Source organism: Cynocephalus volans, chromosome 12 (genome assembly GCF_027409185.1).
Source record: "Cynocephalus volans isolate mCynVol1 chromosome 12, mCynVol1.pri, whole genome shotgun sequence".
Taxonomy (NCBI): Eukaryota; Metazoa; Chordata; class Mammalia; order Dermoptera; family Cynocephalidae; genus Cynocephalus; species Cynocephalus volans.
In genome coordinates, this window is record NC_084471.1 from 84335381 (window position 1) to 84352014 (window position 16634).

At 39.4% G+C, this 16634-nt stretch overlaps 1 protein-coding gene across 2 annotated transcripts in view; it reads left to right on the plus strand.

The window, feature by feature from the left end:
• The window catches only part of TMTC1 (transmembrane O-mannosyltransferase targeting cadherins 1), a 281941-nt gene that overhangs the window by 151631 nt on the left and 113676 nt on the right, over positions 1-16634 (plus strand). Inside the window, exon 8 of one of the 2 annotated variants that reach the window (XM_063074874.1) lies at positions 9002-9191. The exons of the other annotated variant lie outside the window; for it this stretch is intronic. Coding sequence (XP_062930944.1) covers positions 9002-9191 — 190 coding nt within the window. The remainder of the gene's footprint in view (positions 1-9001; positions 9192-16634) is intronic. 2 annotated transcript variants of the gene reach the window in all.

The window sequence follows — 16634 nt, forward strand, 5'->3', positions numbered from 1 at the left end:
GTAGGTCTGTTTCTGCAGTTCAGAAATAGAGGCAAAGGCTTGTGTTACTTTGTAGAAAAAGATCAAGATAGGACATAATAAGATTAACATAGAACTCAACATCTTCCTTCTAAAGAAGCATCTTTATCTTTCCGTTTTCAGTTGATGGTTTCAAGCAGGCACAAAGCCTTAGGTTTTGATGGTGATTACAGCCTTAGGACACTGTATCTTCCTGATAGTTATACCCCCTGAACCCTGTAAAATGGGGGCTATTTCATAATAAACTCTAAACAAATGTTTATTGAAATAAAATTTTTCTTCTTTTAAAATATTATATTATGTATTCTAAGAGAGCTGTGCGAAATGAACTGCTCTGTTCTTGCTTCAGCAACTAGCAGGGCCTTCAAAACATGTTTAGGAGGCCTTCATAATGTATTTCTTTTAAATGAAACTGAGGTTACTCTGGTTGTTTTTTTTTTTTAAGAAATGAATACCAAACCCAGAGTGAATATCAAAACCAACCAAAGAAGCATGTTAAAAGTAATGATTTCTTGGTTCATCTCACAGAAATTATGATTGAGTAGGCCAGTGCTGGATGACAGAATCTGTATTTGACCAGCAGCCTCCTTGTTTCTTGGAGTCATCCTTTTCGAGACCCATGGATATAAACTCTGTTTTCTGTGGCTGAAGAGCCCTCAATAGTTGGGTGCTACCCCTGTTATGTGCTTCTCGGGGATGAAAGAAATTATTGAGGTCATTGAGTGTAGTTTTCCAAACTAAAATGACATTATGCAGTAATAATTTACCTATGTTTTCTGGACACTGGGAATGAAGAGGAGAAATGCAAGGAAGGGAACAGGAGGAATTCAGAAGAGGGAGTGTGTGGAGGTAGCAAATTTTACCTCTGGACTAGGGAGCAGTTGTTGGAAATCGCTGATCTGGATCGTGTATTGATATATCACTTCTTGAAGAAAACTGTCTGATCCTTTAAATCTACATATTGTATTTCCATTGCAATCTTAGGTCCCTGAGAAGTTGGTGAAAGTTAAAAGAACACTTTTTTCATTTTCTGCTTACATTGAAACATAAAGGCAAAATTGCTCTTGATACAGAAAAAATGTCAAGGCCAAACTTTTATTTAAGGATTCTATTTATAGTTGCGTAATGCTCTAACAAATATTTTCAGCAGTGCGATCATCTGTTTGATGTGCAGATAAAGGAGATTATATACATCGATTTAAGTTTATGTCAGCACTGCTTTAACTGCATGGAAGTTCAAGTTCATCTGGGCTGCACTGTACAAGGAGTAAGTCAGGGGCTCAGGTAGGTGCTCTGCCGTGAAACAGCAGTATTTCACCTACTGTATTTCCTTTCAGTTCTCCACATTAGTAAAGTAATGCTAATGGAAGACCATTTGATGCAGTGGAGAATTGTATTAGGAGCAAGAAAACCCTGTCGTGTGTGCAGGTCTGCTGTGTGCTTGCTGTGGAACACTGAGCAAGTCACAGCCCCTCAAAGGCTATCTCCTTGCTGCAAGAATGAAGCTAATACCCACAATCATGTTTTTGTGAATAAAGACTGTTTTATTTACTTTTAAAAAAAAACACTTCAAAGAGATTTTGTTGTTATCAGATAATCCTTGTACGCAAATACTTTGTAAATTAGAAAATGTTGTACATGTTAATGGGATTTTTAATATTCTTGAATGTGGTTCATTAATAGAGCAACAGGATTCTTGTGTGGAACCCTGGAATCCTGAGCCTGATGCACAGCGAGTAGTCAGTACATGTCTGTGCAATGGGAGCTGAACCTGTGCTCAACGAGAGAAAGTATTCTGGTTTTCAATAAAGATACTTAAGTGCTTTATAGAGAAAAAGAGACCCTAGGTACAGACTGAACCAAGTTTTTATTTAGCAGAAGCTCTTTTTGCTTCTTTGCAGATGGGCAGGAAGTTGCTGGCAGTCTTAAATGTTGAACTTCATTTTTTCTATTCTGATGAAGCTGTGTCTATTAATAAGATAACTGTACTAATGGCAAATTTAAAAGGTCAGAAAGACTTAACATTTCAGATTCACTTTATAATTTATCCATGGTAACCAAGAATTTCATTTAATCTATATTCATTGCAGTTTAATGCAAAATAAGAAAAAAATAAGCCTGGTGTAGCTTTATGATGATGCTTCTGTGAGAGCAGAGTGTTTTTATTAGGTTGTTCCTCATTATTCGATGGTGTGTTATAAGCTCACACAGCCCCATGCTGATGGGGGCCACAGAAAGGCAGAATCTACCATCTGTGCCCTTCACTGTATGCCTGGACAACTGGAACCGAGCAGGTATCTTTTTGGGACTGTAGAAAAGTATATGGTTGCCTTAGGCCAAAATAAAAGTATAAAATTCACATATTTCCAGATTTTTAAGCATTATCTTAACATCAAGTTGATTTTTTTAAATCTAATTTAATTTTATCAATATATGATGTGATTCATTTTTGTGTCCCTTTACTGAATCCTCCCTGCCCACTCCCTCTCATCAACCTCATATCTGTTCGCTTGTCTTAACAACTTCAAGGAATTGTGGTTACTGTGTCTTCTTCCCGCCCCCATGACAAGTTGATTTCTTAAACGCTGCAGAATCCATTTATTTAAAGAGCTGGGTGCTGGGGAAATAACCATACATATGACATAATCCCTGCCCCCAAGGAGCATCTGTTTTAGTGGGGAAGACAGGCACCTTAATGGGCAGTTATGGGGTACGTGCTAGCCCCCGATGCTGTGGGACACCAGCCTGGCCTGGGGAGGGGCCATGACAGGGAAGGCTTGTCAGAAGAAGTGAGATCTGTGCTGGGACCTGAACGATCAGGAGGAACTTGAGTCGAGTGACCTGTGAGAGTTGATTCCAGAAGATGAATGAGCTGGTCAGGTGCTGCTCCCAGGAATTTGGAATCTCAGGATGAGGCAACTGGCTACGAAGACTGAAGAGACCGTGTGTGAAGACAAGAGAAAAGTAGAGAGGCTGAGGACAGCCCTGATGACCATGCCTCAGCCTCAGTTATGAACAAGCTTGAGAAGCCCGTGAGCAGAGACAGGTGGCAGAGCGAGTGCACAGAGCGGAGCAGGACAGCGAGGGACGCCTGTGGCCCAGAGAGATGGTGCAGCCTTGCTTTCTTGCAGATGCTTGGTTTTGGTTCCTAAGAAGTCTGGTCTTACTCTGAGTTTCCTGTCTTTGGGTTCTTCTAGGAATTTTAAAAATATCTCTACCTTTAATTGAGCGGGCTTGATTGGATCACGGGTCCTAATAAGCCAGAAGAACTGTTACAAAACACACTGAGAACTGGTTGGAGAGTATTTGGATTTCTTTTACTGTTTTGTTACATGTTTGGAAATGGTCCTTCCGTCTCTACTCCCAGGTGCTGAGGCAGCCAGTGTTAGTACTGCTGGTGGGTGTTGGCCCTGGAATGCTCCTAGGGAGGGCCACAGCACTCATCTGGCACCTTCTACTCTGTTGCTATGGAGGAGCAAGGGAATGAGGGTGATAGACCACCCTCCACATCATCCGTTCAGCAGGGGACTGCCTTGTGGCTTTCTGGTGCCATCCCAGTTTCCTGTGGGTCAGGTCCTGCTTCCAGTCCCCCTATCCTTGTCTATAGATGGTTTTCCTTCATTTCCTTTACTTTTGTGTCTTCTGTTTTTATTCCACATTACCATTGGGAGGTCCATCCATGCTGTTGCATTCATTCTCATGGCTGAATAGATTGTCATTTATTGGATATTCTACTATGTGTGTATCCATTTTATTGTAGATGGACATCTGGGTTGTCTCCAGTTCGGAGCTGTTAAGAATAGTACTCTATAAACAGTCATTTCAGTGTCTTCTACCAGATATGTGCAGTGCCGTTAGGTATACATGTAGAAGTGGACTTGGGAGTTCATCAAATGTGCATTCACTTTGCTTTCATGAAACTGCCTACAGTTCTCCAAAGTGGTGTGATCAGTTTACATTAGTGTTTTCAAGTTCCAATTGCTCCTCACCCTCACCAACACTTCACATGCTATTTTTCATTTCAGACCTTAATCCTCCATTTTTTATTAATTTACCATTTCTTAGAACTATTGAAATTCGATGTTTATATTACACTGTTACCCAACCATATAATGTATGTATGTGCCACTGAGGCAGCAAATGTGCCCATGTGGGAGGCAGGGACTAGATCTTACTAGCCTTCGACATGTAGAAAGTGCACAGATCGTTACTCAATATTTATTGAATTCAAGTGCAGGTTTCTGGTCTGTTGAGAAGGGTAATGCAGGAAGTAGCTTTCTTTATTAGGTAGTCCTGGAGAAGGTCATAGACAGGCTAAGAGAATGTTAATGACACTGATAAGCAGCTATTGCCTGTGTGGGCCTGTCATTGCTGGGGCACAGGAAGGCTGTGAAGCATCCATGGTCATTCAGGAGTTGTGAGGATGAAAATAGGCAGCAGCCTGGGAGAGGGCTCAGCAGATCACCAAAACCTGGTGGGCATAGGAGGAGTCAGGGCAGGGCGGGTGCTGCGCTCTGGTGGTACAGGTGTTTTACACTTAGGCTGCTACATTGACAGTATTGGCAAATGCCCTTCCTGAGAGGAGACACATGTGTCCAGTGCACCCAATGTCATGTATTTATGAAACAATAAAGGATTTTGTAGGTAAAAGAAAACGAAGGACCCTTTGAGCAGTAACATTTTTATGTAAAACAAGCAAGAGCTGTATGTTTCTGCTCACAGTGTGCATGCTTTTTCACATGTACCTGCCATAGGCATCTTTCTAGGGCAAGGACATGTGTGAGGCTTATGTTATATCTTAGCCAAAAAAAGATTTTCACAAAGGGAATGAACAAAATCTTTGCATATTTTTGCACTTAAAGCACTCTAGTTTTTTTCTTGATAAGAATGAAGATTTAGATTTAAACAGCCACGCAGTTTTATTAGGTGCCGTTTGATGGATGCCATTTCCCCACAGCTTCAGCTGCCCTTTCATGTATTTCTCTCATGAATCCTCTTTACCCTTCCCTGGCTCACCAATGAAAATGCATGACTGAATTGTTTAAGCTGAATCCCTGGCTTTCTGTGCTGTATATTCCATTTTGTTAGTAAGATATTGTGGTGGCTTTCCTCCTGTTAGCAGAATTTATGGTAGAAAATTGGCAAATAATTCACTTCGCTTTTGCTCTTGCTTTAGAAAAGGGAACTCAGCAGGACAGAGATAATCGACAGATTATTTCATTTCTGAAATTTTAGCAGAAATAAACAAGATGATTAGCTTGAATATAATTCATAGTTACGGAGTTGAATTGGAATACTTGTTTATTACAGCTAGCTCAACTAGCCCCCCCCCCCCAAATGTAATTAGCATTTGGAGTGATTCCAAATGGCTTCTTTGTACTTAAATTTGCAGAAATTTTCCAGTGCTATGTCAGTTTTTCAAACCGTATTTAAAGAGTTTATTAGCAATATTGATCTGAATCCATATGCACTAAAAGATATGGAATATCTTTGAGTTACTAGAAATAACACATGTGTATTAAAAGAACCCTTGGAAAAGTTAATAGTTGTGACCTTTTTAGGGTTATAGGAAGGGGAAATTGCTTGGTTCTGTACATTACTTTTTTAATCTTTATGGGTTAACAATTTGTGTAAAAAGTCGCACTGAACATTTAAAAAAATATATGTAAGTAACTATGTCGAGATTGTAATTTTTTAAAATATTATCTTTTTATATTTGCTTTTCATCAATACAATACTGCAAGTCTAGAAAACATAAAAAACCGAAGAGAACTTGCAGGGCAAAGCCAAAATGTGAACTTAAAATTAAAATAATAAATTCTGCATAGCATTGACAGATGTTCATACTCAAGCTGCTGCTAGAAATAGGATAAGAAAGTATTACTATTGCAATTCTATTGCCTTTTTCCCCTAGTTAAAAAAAAAAGTTGTTATTATGGAAAATATCAAACACGTACTAAAGTAGAGAAGGTGGCGTAAAGAACCCCCACATACCTGTCATCCAGTCTCAACAATCCTAACTCCTGGCCATTGTATTTCATCCACATCCCACCCACTTCTTCTCCCTCACCCCAGTCAATTATTTTGAAAAATCCCAGACATCATCTCATTTCGTGTGTGTATAATTTTAGTAAGCATTCCTAAAATTCAAGAACTCTTAGTAAAATATAACCTCAATACCGTTATTTAAAAATTAATGATGATTTGCTCTATCCAGTTTTCTCTATAGCCAAAAAGCATTTCAGTTTTTTTCTGATTGTGTCCTAAGTGGTTATTTTTAAAAGTGGTTTATTTAATTAACATCTGAACAAAATCTGTACTTCGATGTCTCTTAAGTCATCTTTAATTTATAGATGCCTTCTTCCCCTCCTTTTTCCCCATTACAGTATGTTTGTTTGAGAAACTGGGTCACGTGTTCCGTGAGTTTCCCACATTCTGGATTTTGCACAGTGCATCCCTGTGGTGTCCTGTTACATGTTCTCTTGTTTCTTGTATTTGCTATAAACTGATAATTAAGTTTAGGACTTGGTCAAATTCAGGTTTAATTTTTGTTTTGTTTTGGTTTTGTTTTTTGTTTTGAAGAGACTGCCTCCTAGGTGGTGGCATGTATTCCCATCTGGAGTACATCAGGCTGTTTGTCTCCTTTTCTATGATGCTGAAATTGATTAGTCAGTTTTGGGCACAGGATTTAGCCTTATTCATCCATTATAAAGTACCTCATCAGCCTTTTGCCTAATAATTTTAGCAGCCATCGATGATCATTGCCTAGATCTATTATTTCACAAAAGGTATAATATTTTTCAAAGTAATGTTTAAGAGGTAGGATGTGATTGAGTGGCAGAGCTGCATGATTTTTCTAAGTTTGATGGCTCAGCATTCACCTATGAGCCAAGTCACAGAGAATCTTTACACAGCTAAAACGCAGAGAGCATCAACCTGAAAGCTCTGTACAAAAAGGAGCCCAAAGTGACACAGTCATCTTTCTATGGAGAAGGCATTCTCATGGGACAATTTCACAGGCCCAAAACTAAAAGGGAAAAAGCAGTGTTTTTGGTTTTTGTTAAATAATGAAGCTTGCACTTCATCAGGCTTTCAGTGTAATACTGTCTTATTTGTATGTTACCGTTTTATTAAAAATTACAGCAGAGAAGACAGTGTTGAGAAACACCATTGAAATATTCCCACTCCTTCAACCCATTTCTCTGTTGGGGTTTGGGAGTCGGGGCTGTGAATAATCGCCCTCACTGCCCTGCACCCTGATGGCTGTGATGATTTTCCACTGCCAACCTTGGAGGAATAGGAGGAAAGCAGAGGAGACCAGCTTGGAAGGTTTGAGAAGGATATTCCAAACCAGCAGCTACTTGTTGACAGGAATTCAAGGTGAATTGACTCCTAACACTGGAGGATCACTTAGAAATTATCTGCTCTGACCTCTTTGACAATCCAAGAATCCCTCCAAAAGAATCTGGCAAATGGGGGGAAATTAAATTCTGTACTCTATGGTATTCATCTTATTCTGTCCTACTCTATGGGACTATACAGTCCTCGAAGACAGGGAATTTATCTAAATCTTTTGTTTAATCCCATGTAGTGTGTCAAAGATAAACACAGTTGGACATTAGTTGAAGCAGTGAAAACAGATTTTACTGAGTAACTATTGACAGCAGGGGAGAGAGCTGAGCTCCATTCCGATTTGTGCACCAGTGATTGGGTATTTTAAAGGGAGAATGAGGGAGGGGGTCAAGCAGGGGCTCAGTAGGGTCAGAGAAGTGAAAACTTACCATTTTGGTAAATGTGATTAGGCCAGCTGTGTCTGTTAGCCGGCAGTTTTCAAAGTTAGGATTCTATCCTTCCACAGACATTGGGAGACAGAGGCCCCGTCCTTCCTGACTGCATTTCAGAGGAATGGCTCTCAGGTCCTTGAGAAAGACAGTTCAGAGCTGTAAGAGCTGCACATTCACAGTCAAGCTCTTTTTCATAAATGCTCTAAGAAAGGGAGGTCAGGGGCCTATAGTTAGGTGTTGGCTAGAACGAAGAGTAAATTCTCCTGGCAGCATTGAGATTTCTCGGGGAGGCATTTTAATGGGGGGGGGCTGGGGTCATCCTAGGGACGTGGCTTTATGCTGCTAGAAGCTGTGCTAGAGTTTTGTTATCTCCTCACGCAAAGATTCGGACAAAGTTTTGTTATAAGCTTAGAGTTCTGCAGTTCTCGAGGGTCTAGAACACGGCTTAATAAATGGGTTGACTGAACGAATTTAAATAAATTTAATTTCCTCTATTCCCAGAGGAAGGGGGTCGACCAGAGTGCCTTCCACTTCCCCTTAGTGCCTAGTCTTGGGCAGGAATCAGGAATAAGATCTCCATCCATTGTCTTCCTTCCCCGCGTCCACCCAGCTGTTCTCGTCAGCAGGGACAGCCGTGCATCTCTCCTCTTGAAGGCTAACCCTGCGTTTGTGAATGAGGAATTTTATCTTCCTACCTCAAATAGTTTGATTTTTTGAAATAATTCAATGTGTATCAATCTTTTATAAAAAGGAAAAAATATTTTCAAATCTAATGCAGGCTTCTGAGCACTGTTAAGAAGGGACAGCTCAAATGTCTCTTATCCAGTGAATTATACCTAAAGTAGAGCAGCATTTGTGGCATATTCTTTCATCAAACTCTTCCTTCACAGCATTTTTCTCAGGTTGTAATGTATGTATTTGTATGATAATTTTTAAATATATGTCATGGAAACTATGTCTTTATTTGTTCACCATTGAAAGGTCATCACCTAACACAATGGCTAGAACCTATTAGATAGATCTCCAAATGATCTACTTAATGAGTAAATAAATGAATGTCTTTCCATCTTTCCTTGTCTTCTCCTATAAGATAACATTGACAGTGCGAAAATGCCACTGAATAGAAACATGGTGAATGAATATTTGCAAAATGTCATGGACCTTGAGTTGTGTTTCAGTGAATCTTCTTCTCTTTGTAGATTCCTTACCTATTCCTACCTCTTGGCCTTCAACACATGGCTGCTGCTTGCACCTGTTACCCTGTGCTACGACTGGCAGGTCGGCAGTATTCCTCTGGTAGAGACCTTATGGGACGTGAGGAACTTAGCCACCATCTTTCTGGCAGTTGTGATGACCTTATTGAGCCTGCACTGCTTAGCAGCCTTCAAGGTAATTTTCTCAAAAATCAAATGAACCTAGTGCATTTGAAGACAGATATTTTAAGCTCAGTAATGTTCTTTTTTTTCACATGGGTTTGGATCTAAATTGACTCTACTCTTCTGTCTCTAAAACTTTGTGTATTTAAAGTTTTTCTAGTAAGTAATAGATGTTTTACAGACTTCAGCAGGGTTACTAGACGATGGCCACCTTAATTATATTTCTTTGACAATTTCTACCAACCCTGTAGAAATTGGATCTGAAGTCATGTAATCAAGAAGATTTTTCCTCCTGGTTGGCTAATTTTTGAAGTAATTTGTTTGATTTAATGTAATGATAACTGAAATTGTGATAAATAATATATTTATAAATGCTTAAAATATGGTTAAGACTACTTCCACAAATAACTGCCTGAGGTAGTTGGGTGATTTCTCTTCCCCCCCCAAAAAAAGCATAAAACTGTACAAAATTATTAAATACAACTATTTCAAAAATGATTGAGGCAGCAAAGAACTTGAAAACGTTTACTTATGAAAAACTACTGCTTCATTGGATAAAATGCCTCTTGCCTAAGGATGTTCCTCCCATCTTCCTATATCTGGTAATAAAAATCCATAGGTGAACTGGCTGGAAGTGGCTGATTTGGTTTGGGAGAGAAGCAAGGCAGCTGGAAATTTAAGGGGGAGATTTTAGAAGCAAGAGAGTTGTAGAAGGACTGAGATAATATACTGTTCATACATTCATGGCTCATTGTTAAATGACATGTGCACATGGAACTCTCTAGGAAGTACAAGCAAAGTTAAAAGCCTGGGAGACTTACTTATTTACTGCAAGTTTGAATGAATTCTTTAACCCCTACATGGGTTGGGTGGCAGAGGGTGGAAGCTTCACTGGCTGAATTGTCTATGTATAACCTCTGTCCAAATCATTGGTTAATCACAAAGCCATGCAGGCACAATAGAGATCCCCTGAGATCCAGGCAAACGAAAAAACAAAAATATGGAACACAAATCTCACTGCTCTGCAGAGAAACAGATTAGATTTTCCAGTTTAGCACAAGCAAGTACATCACATATATTAAAATAGGAAAACCAACAATTTCAGAAGAGCAAAATAGAGTCCAGAGTCACTTTCTTAGAAGGCCTACCTTAAACACCCTATTTAAAATGCAGTCCCATACTCTTCACTCCTTTCCTTATCTCCCTTTTACTTTTTAGCTATTCCAGTTTCTAAAATGCTATATGATTTGGTTATTTTATTTAATGTCTGTTTCCACCATCTAGAACATATGCCCTATGAGGAGAGAGATTTTTTAGTCTTGTTCACTGCCATAGCTTGCCACACTTAATATTTCTTACCAAAATTTTATTGTTTGCCACTCAGTATATATTATCTAAATGAATAATAGTACAAGAAGTTATCAATTCTGTTCAATTAGATTTTGGGTTGCAGAACCTTTTTTGATTTTTAAGTGAGTTATGTATACTAAAGGCTATAAAAGCACTGTGCTCAGTAGCTGTGTGCAGTATCTGGGGGTGAATATGAAGTTTGTTTTATTAGAATCTGGCCTTGGCTTATGGTTTGGCATGCATGCTATATTGTAATTGATCTGCAGGAGCAAATGTAGTAAAGCCTGGATTGGTATGTCAGTGAGGGTTTTCCCTGACTCCCTCCTAACTCATTAAGGAGACTGGTGGGTCCCCACAGGCTGTCATCATGGTCAGGTGTGTTACATATGAACTTTCATGATGGCAGTAGACCTGGCACACAGGCAAGCCTTGGCCCTCCCTAGAGTGTTTTTAATAATGTGATGAATGAATGGAAACTTCCTCTTTGGAAGGCTGCTAATCCTTTTCTTTCATGGGATTTGTTTCAAAATCACTTAATGCATGTGGAAATATTAGCCAGTCATTCAAGCTGTGGTGATAGCAAAATTGTACTCTTCTGTGTTGGCTTTCATCTTGAAAATTCTTTGCAAACATTGACTAGAGCCTCCAGCAATTCTTGAAGGCCACTTATACTTTCTATATTTTCTTTTTTCAGAGGTTGGAGACAGAGGTTTGGCCTGTAGCTCATGTTTTTGCAAACTGTCTTCTCTTTTCTTTATCCACTTACATAGTAGAAGGGAGATAAGAATCAGGTCTTAAAAGTCAGAGTCTCCTGTTAGTAACTTCTTGAAGTGGGAATAATCCTGCTTTTTGTGTGTGTGATGATTAATTACTAGGGACGCGGTGTTAAGGGCTTTCACTCTGAGACAATACACAGTAGGATTAATCTTTTATGAAAACAGAAGTTTTGGTTTATGGACATTCTTCTGTGCTAGAAAGAATCAAGGGATGAAATATTTGTTATAATGCCAGCAAAATAAGCACAGTTTTGCTCACCTAGAATATTTCCACATGATATGTATACTGTGTCAGTAAGCATTTAGTTGAAATTATTTTATAATCCCTAGGTATGTCCTTAAATTTTGAAAGTGAGACTATATGATACGTTTCTAGCAAAAAAAAATATTGGATAAACAATTATATGCACTGAGTCTAGAAAATCATAGAAAATATTTCCTTTATTTTAACCTTTGATTTATTCTCAATCATACGAAATGAACCTTGGCTTATATTCAGGGGAGAATCTGTTCTCTTTAGCTTCGCTACGTCTTCCTCTCTCATTGTGTAAGCATTGATTGAATGCCTAATAGCTGCTGGGATTAGGGCATTGAACAAAATGAAGATCCTGCCTGCATGGAGCTTACACTTAAACACTTACAGTATGCCTGTATATGCCAAGTGTTAAGTGTTGTGAAGAGGTCAGAGCCAGCCTCACAGATAAGGTGAAATTTGAGCAGAGACATGAAGAATGTGAGCGAGTGAGCCACGTGGCTGTCTGGGGAAGAGCATCCCAAGAGAAAGGAAAGCAAGTGCCAAAGCCCTAAAGCAGGAAGGTATGGAGCCTTCACAGACAGCAGGGGGGCTGCCATGGCTGGAGCAGAGTGAGCCAGGGGCAGAGCTATGTGAAATGATGTCAGAGAGATCAAGTGAGTGTGTGTGTGCACACGTGTGTGTGCCCAGAGGATCAGGCCTCCATCTTTGGAAGCCTTTGCCTACATTCCCTTCTGCTGCCGGGCTTCTTACACGTGGCCCCTGGCTCTGTTTTGTCTAGTTTTCTTCTTGATGGGGTGAGGCCATGGAGGGCGGGAAACAAGATCAGAGAAAAGAATTCAGGTTCTTTAACTTCTTCTGTGTGTGGGGGGGGGGGGGGATATGAAGTGGGAATTGAAGAAAAAGAGCAGCCTTGCAGTCAATGAGGGCTCTAGAAGACATACAGATCTTTCTTTTGCTAGGATTAACCAGCTTTTTTTTTTTTTTTTTTTTTTACATCATTTTGGGCAATATATATGCTTACAGTCTTTGTTTCTTCTCCAATTTACCAAAAACCATCTTTTGCCTTTCTACCTTGTTGTTAACCAGAAAACCAGAAAGGGGGCATAGTGTACTCCGTCCTGTTACAATTGTATTTATACTTATTTGAATTTTTATTAATATTTAATAATTAACTTTACAAAGCTGCAAATTAACGCATGCGAGAAACAAAACAGCAGAGGTACCTCCACAAACCATTCCCCCACCAAATCCCACCCTCCATGGACTTCCTTTGAACAATTTTTTTCATGCATTTATACATTTATTGAAACAAAACTAAATTCATTCTTTTTTAGAAGTTGTTAGACACCATTACAAATTGCCCTTCCGTATCCTGTTGGACTGTTCCTATAAGCAACTCTCAGAGTAGACGTTTGAGTTTTGGCAAGGTCTTGTCCAGACTTGAGTGAGAGAGCTAGGATACAGTCTAAATGTTTCTTTTCTCTAGAAATAACAACTGAATGAATTTTGGGATTGTTTCTAGTTTGTTCTATTTTCATGGCATGAGAAATGTAAGACCTCTAGGTGTAGTTTATTATCTATCCCAGAAGAGCTCACTTGACATCTTTGAAAATTTAAAAGAGCTTGTCTTATCCTGTGACATTCCTTCGTCTCCTCCTCCTATCATACCCATTATTCTCTAGGAATACATTTAAGCTTATGTTACATAAGGTAGAGAACAATCTAGAAATTCATTATTGGATTGAGTTCTTTTTAACAATGAATTTTGAGGTGAATTTGCTCCCACCCTTTGTGATGAAGATAATTGTTCTGTGAAAATGTATGTTCCATGGAGATAAAGGAAATTTAAGCCACAAAAGCTGCTTATTCCATTCGCTAATATGAATATGAATGTTTATGCCCCACAAGAACCACAGGCTGAAAATGCACTTGGGTGTTTCTTAACAACTCTTACAGACTTTATGTCACACTGTTGACTTGCAATAAAAAGTGACATATATCAGGAAAGTAGCCAGTCTAATTTGGGTTGTTTAGGAGAGTTAATACCATTGGTACTATTCTTTATAGTTCCTTGTTTCCCATATCCTCTAATGTGGTTTCCCTGCATTACAGAGGAAACACCACTAAATTATAGTTAAGAGCAATTTATTTGGTATTGGTTCTTTGTTATATTCTCATAGGGTGTCTTGAGATTTTAAGGTATTTTTATACCTTTTATAGTCTTGTAGCATACTTGTTAAAGGAAAACCTGAAGAAGGAGAGGGGTTAATGAAATCTGACTTTCCTAATCATGGCCTCAGTGATGGCATGTCTCTTGAGAATGGACATTGGACAGTGAAAATCCTACCCCCTTTAAGTATGGGGCTTTGAGGGTTTTCTTTTCCTTTTTTTTTTTTTTTTTTATTTTGGTAGGGGTCATAGTTTTGTCCCCATCTATCTTTCCATTCTTAGTCTCCCACATCACTCATTTGCAACCAAGAAAAATCGTAGGCTATAGCTCTGACACTTGGAAAATAAGCCAAAATTTCAGGTCCAAATGAGGACAAATTTGCAACCTGGCCATTGGAAGTGATCACTAGTGACAACTTGGTGGAAATGGAAGGAGGAGGTGGGCACGGGGCTAATGCATCTCCTCACTTAGGCAGGCAGCTGTGCCCATCTCAGGGCGTCCCTCCATGCATTGCTCTTGATCTGCCTCCATGCTGGTCCATATCACAGCCCCTATCACCCCAGCCATTCAAAGAGCAGACAGTTATCTGATAAACAGGGATTGTCAGCCTAAGATCTCTCTTTAAATAAACCCCCCACCCATCTCAACAAGAAGGTAATATTAGAATGAGAGCCCCTATTGGAAAGTAATTATTTGCAAGTTGACATTCCTACCTCATTCCAAAAAAGACTTGGAACAGCTTATGGGCGTAAATACAATACAGTACAATAGACCAAGGAATGGCAACCTTTTTTTTAAAGTACAAGATAATAAGTATTTGGAGCTTTGCTGCCTGTGCAAACTGTCACAAGTATTCAACTCTGGCATTGTAGCATAAATTAGCCAACCCCTGGGATGGAACGTTGTACTACCATATACCCATATAGTTGAACTAAACACAATTTTCAGGTTCCTGGAAGTTATTTTGCGTTTAGCTCAGCCAAATAATAGGTTACTGTATTACTGTAACACATAGATCACTGCGTTACAGAATAGCCATTATGAAACCTGGTAAAACCTGGTGAACTAAGCATTGTGTTTTAATATAGAATGGCAAAATAAAATTGAACTTGAAGAATGGGAAGATTGCATTTAATAGTGAATGGCAATATGCCAATGCTGACTTTTTTTTTTTTTTTCTTCTGGCCCACACTTCTCTTTTCACTTCCCCATTCTCTGCGTGGTCTCCATGCTTTTTTTAACCTCAGTTCATGAAAATCCTCCTCATGCTGTTGTAGGTCCAATCTTTCTGGCCCATTTACAACCCATCCAGTTTGTCCTGCTTTGATACCATTGCTATATCTGATAGATGAGGACCTGTGATGTCTTGCCTTGGTCCATCTGTCCATGAGCACCAGTGCCATGAGAGTGGTCATTGTCTGAGGTGCCGCTTGTCTCTAACTTGCCCAGACATTTATCCTGCCTCTTCTCACTGCTGTCAGCTGGCTTTTCCACCTGCCACCTTTTTGTTTATGGTGATCATGCTCTGCTAGCGGGGTCACAATTTTCCAGCTCAGTAGCTTAGCTATAGTCAACTTTGGCCCTTAGGTCATACTTCAAAGCTGAGATTTTCATTTATATCATTTATCTGGTTAGAGTTGGAAAATGAGCTTACTGCTTCATCTGGTGCAGTGTTGGAAACTAGAGAAGTTGGATTTGCATCTTATTTTAAGATATGAACATATTTAAGGATCTATTGTTGCTGCCTCTTTCCACATACTTTTATGTCATTGCTTTGCTAAATGTGATACAAATAATTTTGTGACTCGTGTTCTGTCATTCTAATTTCATTTAGTGATCTCGCTTTAAATTCATGACCAGCAACCTCAAGTGAAAGTCAGTCTCCTCTGTGGAGGAGAGTGGCCCCTGGTTTCAGATCAAGAGACCTGAGGTGGGGAGGAGGGGAGGCTGTGGAGCGCAGTGGTTAGCACTGACCTGAGCCTGAGGCCAGGCTCTGCCACAGACCAGCTGAATGAGCTCACCTTGCTGAGCCTAGTTCCCGCTCCACAGTTTGAGGTTGGACCAGGGCAAGCCACGTTAAACACTCAGTACGGTGACTGCACACAGGGAGCATCAAATACCTGCCAGCTGTTTTCATAGTCTTTGTCGTTGTCATCATCATCATCACCATCAACATGAAATTGTCACAGCTTAAATCCAGGAGTACAATAAGGGCTCCTGTCTCCAGTTTGTAGAAACACTTAAAAAAAAAAAAAAAAAAGAAAACCAGTTGATTACATTTCAAGGTCCAGAAATGATCAGAGTCTACGTGTGATACTCCTGTTTCTTGTAAAAGTTGATCTTCCCTTCACTCCCCGTCCCTTCATCCGCCACCTCAGGTAAACAGCGAGCTTCTCTCAATTCCTGTCATAAGAGCTAATGCTAGTAACATACTTTCTGTTTTTAATGCTTGACCATCGTTTGGGAAGTGAGTGCGTTCACATGTAACAGAAGAGCAGAGTATACATAAAACTGCTCTGTTAGTTAAAACTGAATGTTTATCAAGAGAAAGGAAATAGTGGCACATGTCACTGACACATTTATAAGTGAACATTGGCAATATCACCTAAAGCTCCAAACTTTAGAAGTATTATGGATTCTTAAAGCTATGTGAAAATTTAGCAAAAAAAAAAAAAAAAGAAAAGTCCAGATTTAAGAAAAGAACCATTTTCTTTTTTTCTTTTTGTTCTGAAAACCTCTTGCTGCCATTGCTGGACTTCTCCAGTGCCCACAGTGGTGGGGGTTGGAACCTAATAGACACTGGAAATGTGTTTCTTGCATTTCAAACATTTGAGGCTCTTGAGCACAGTCTTCCCAAGGCCGTCCTTTTTGTCTGTTATTAATATCTCACCTGTGAAGATCTTC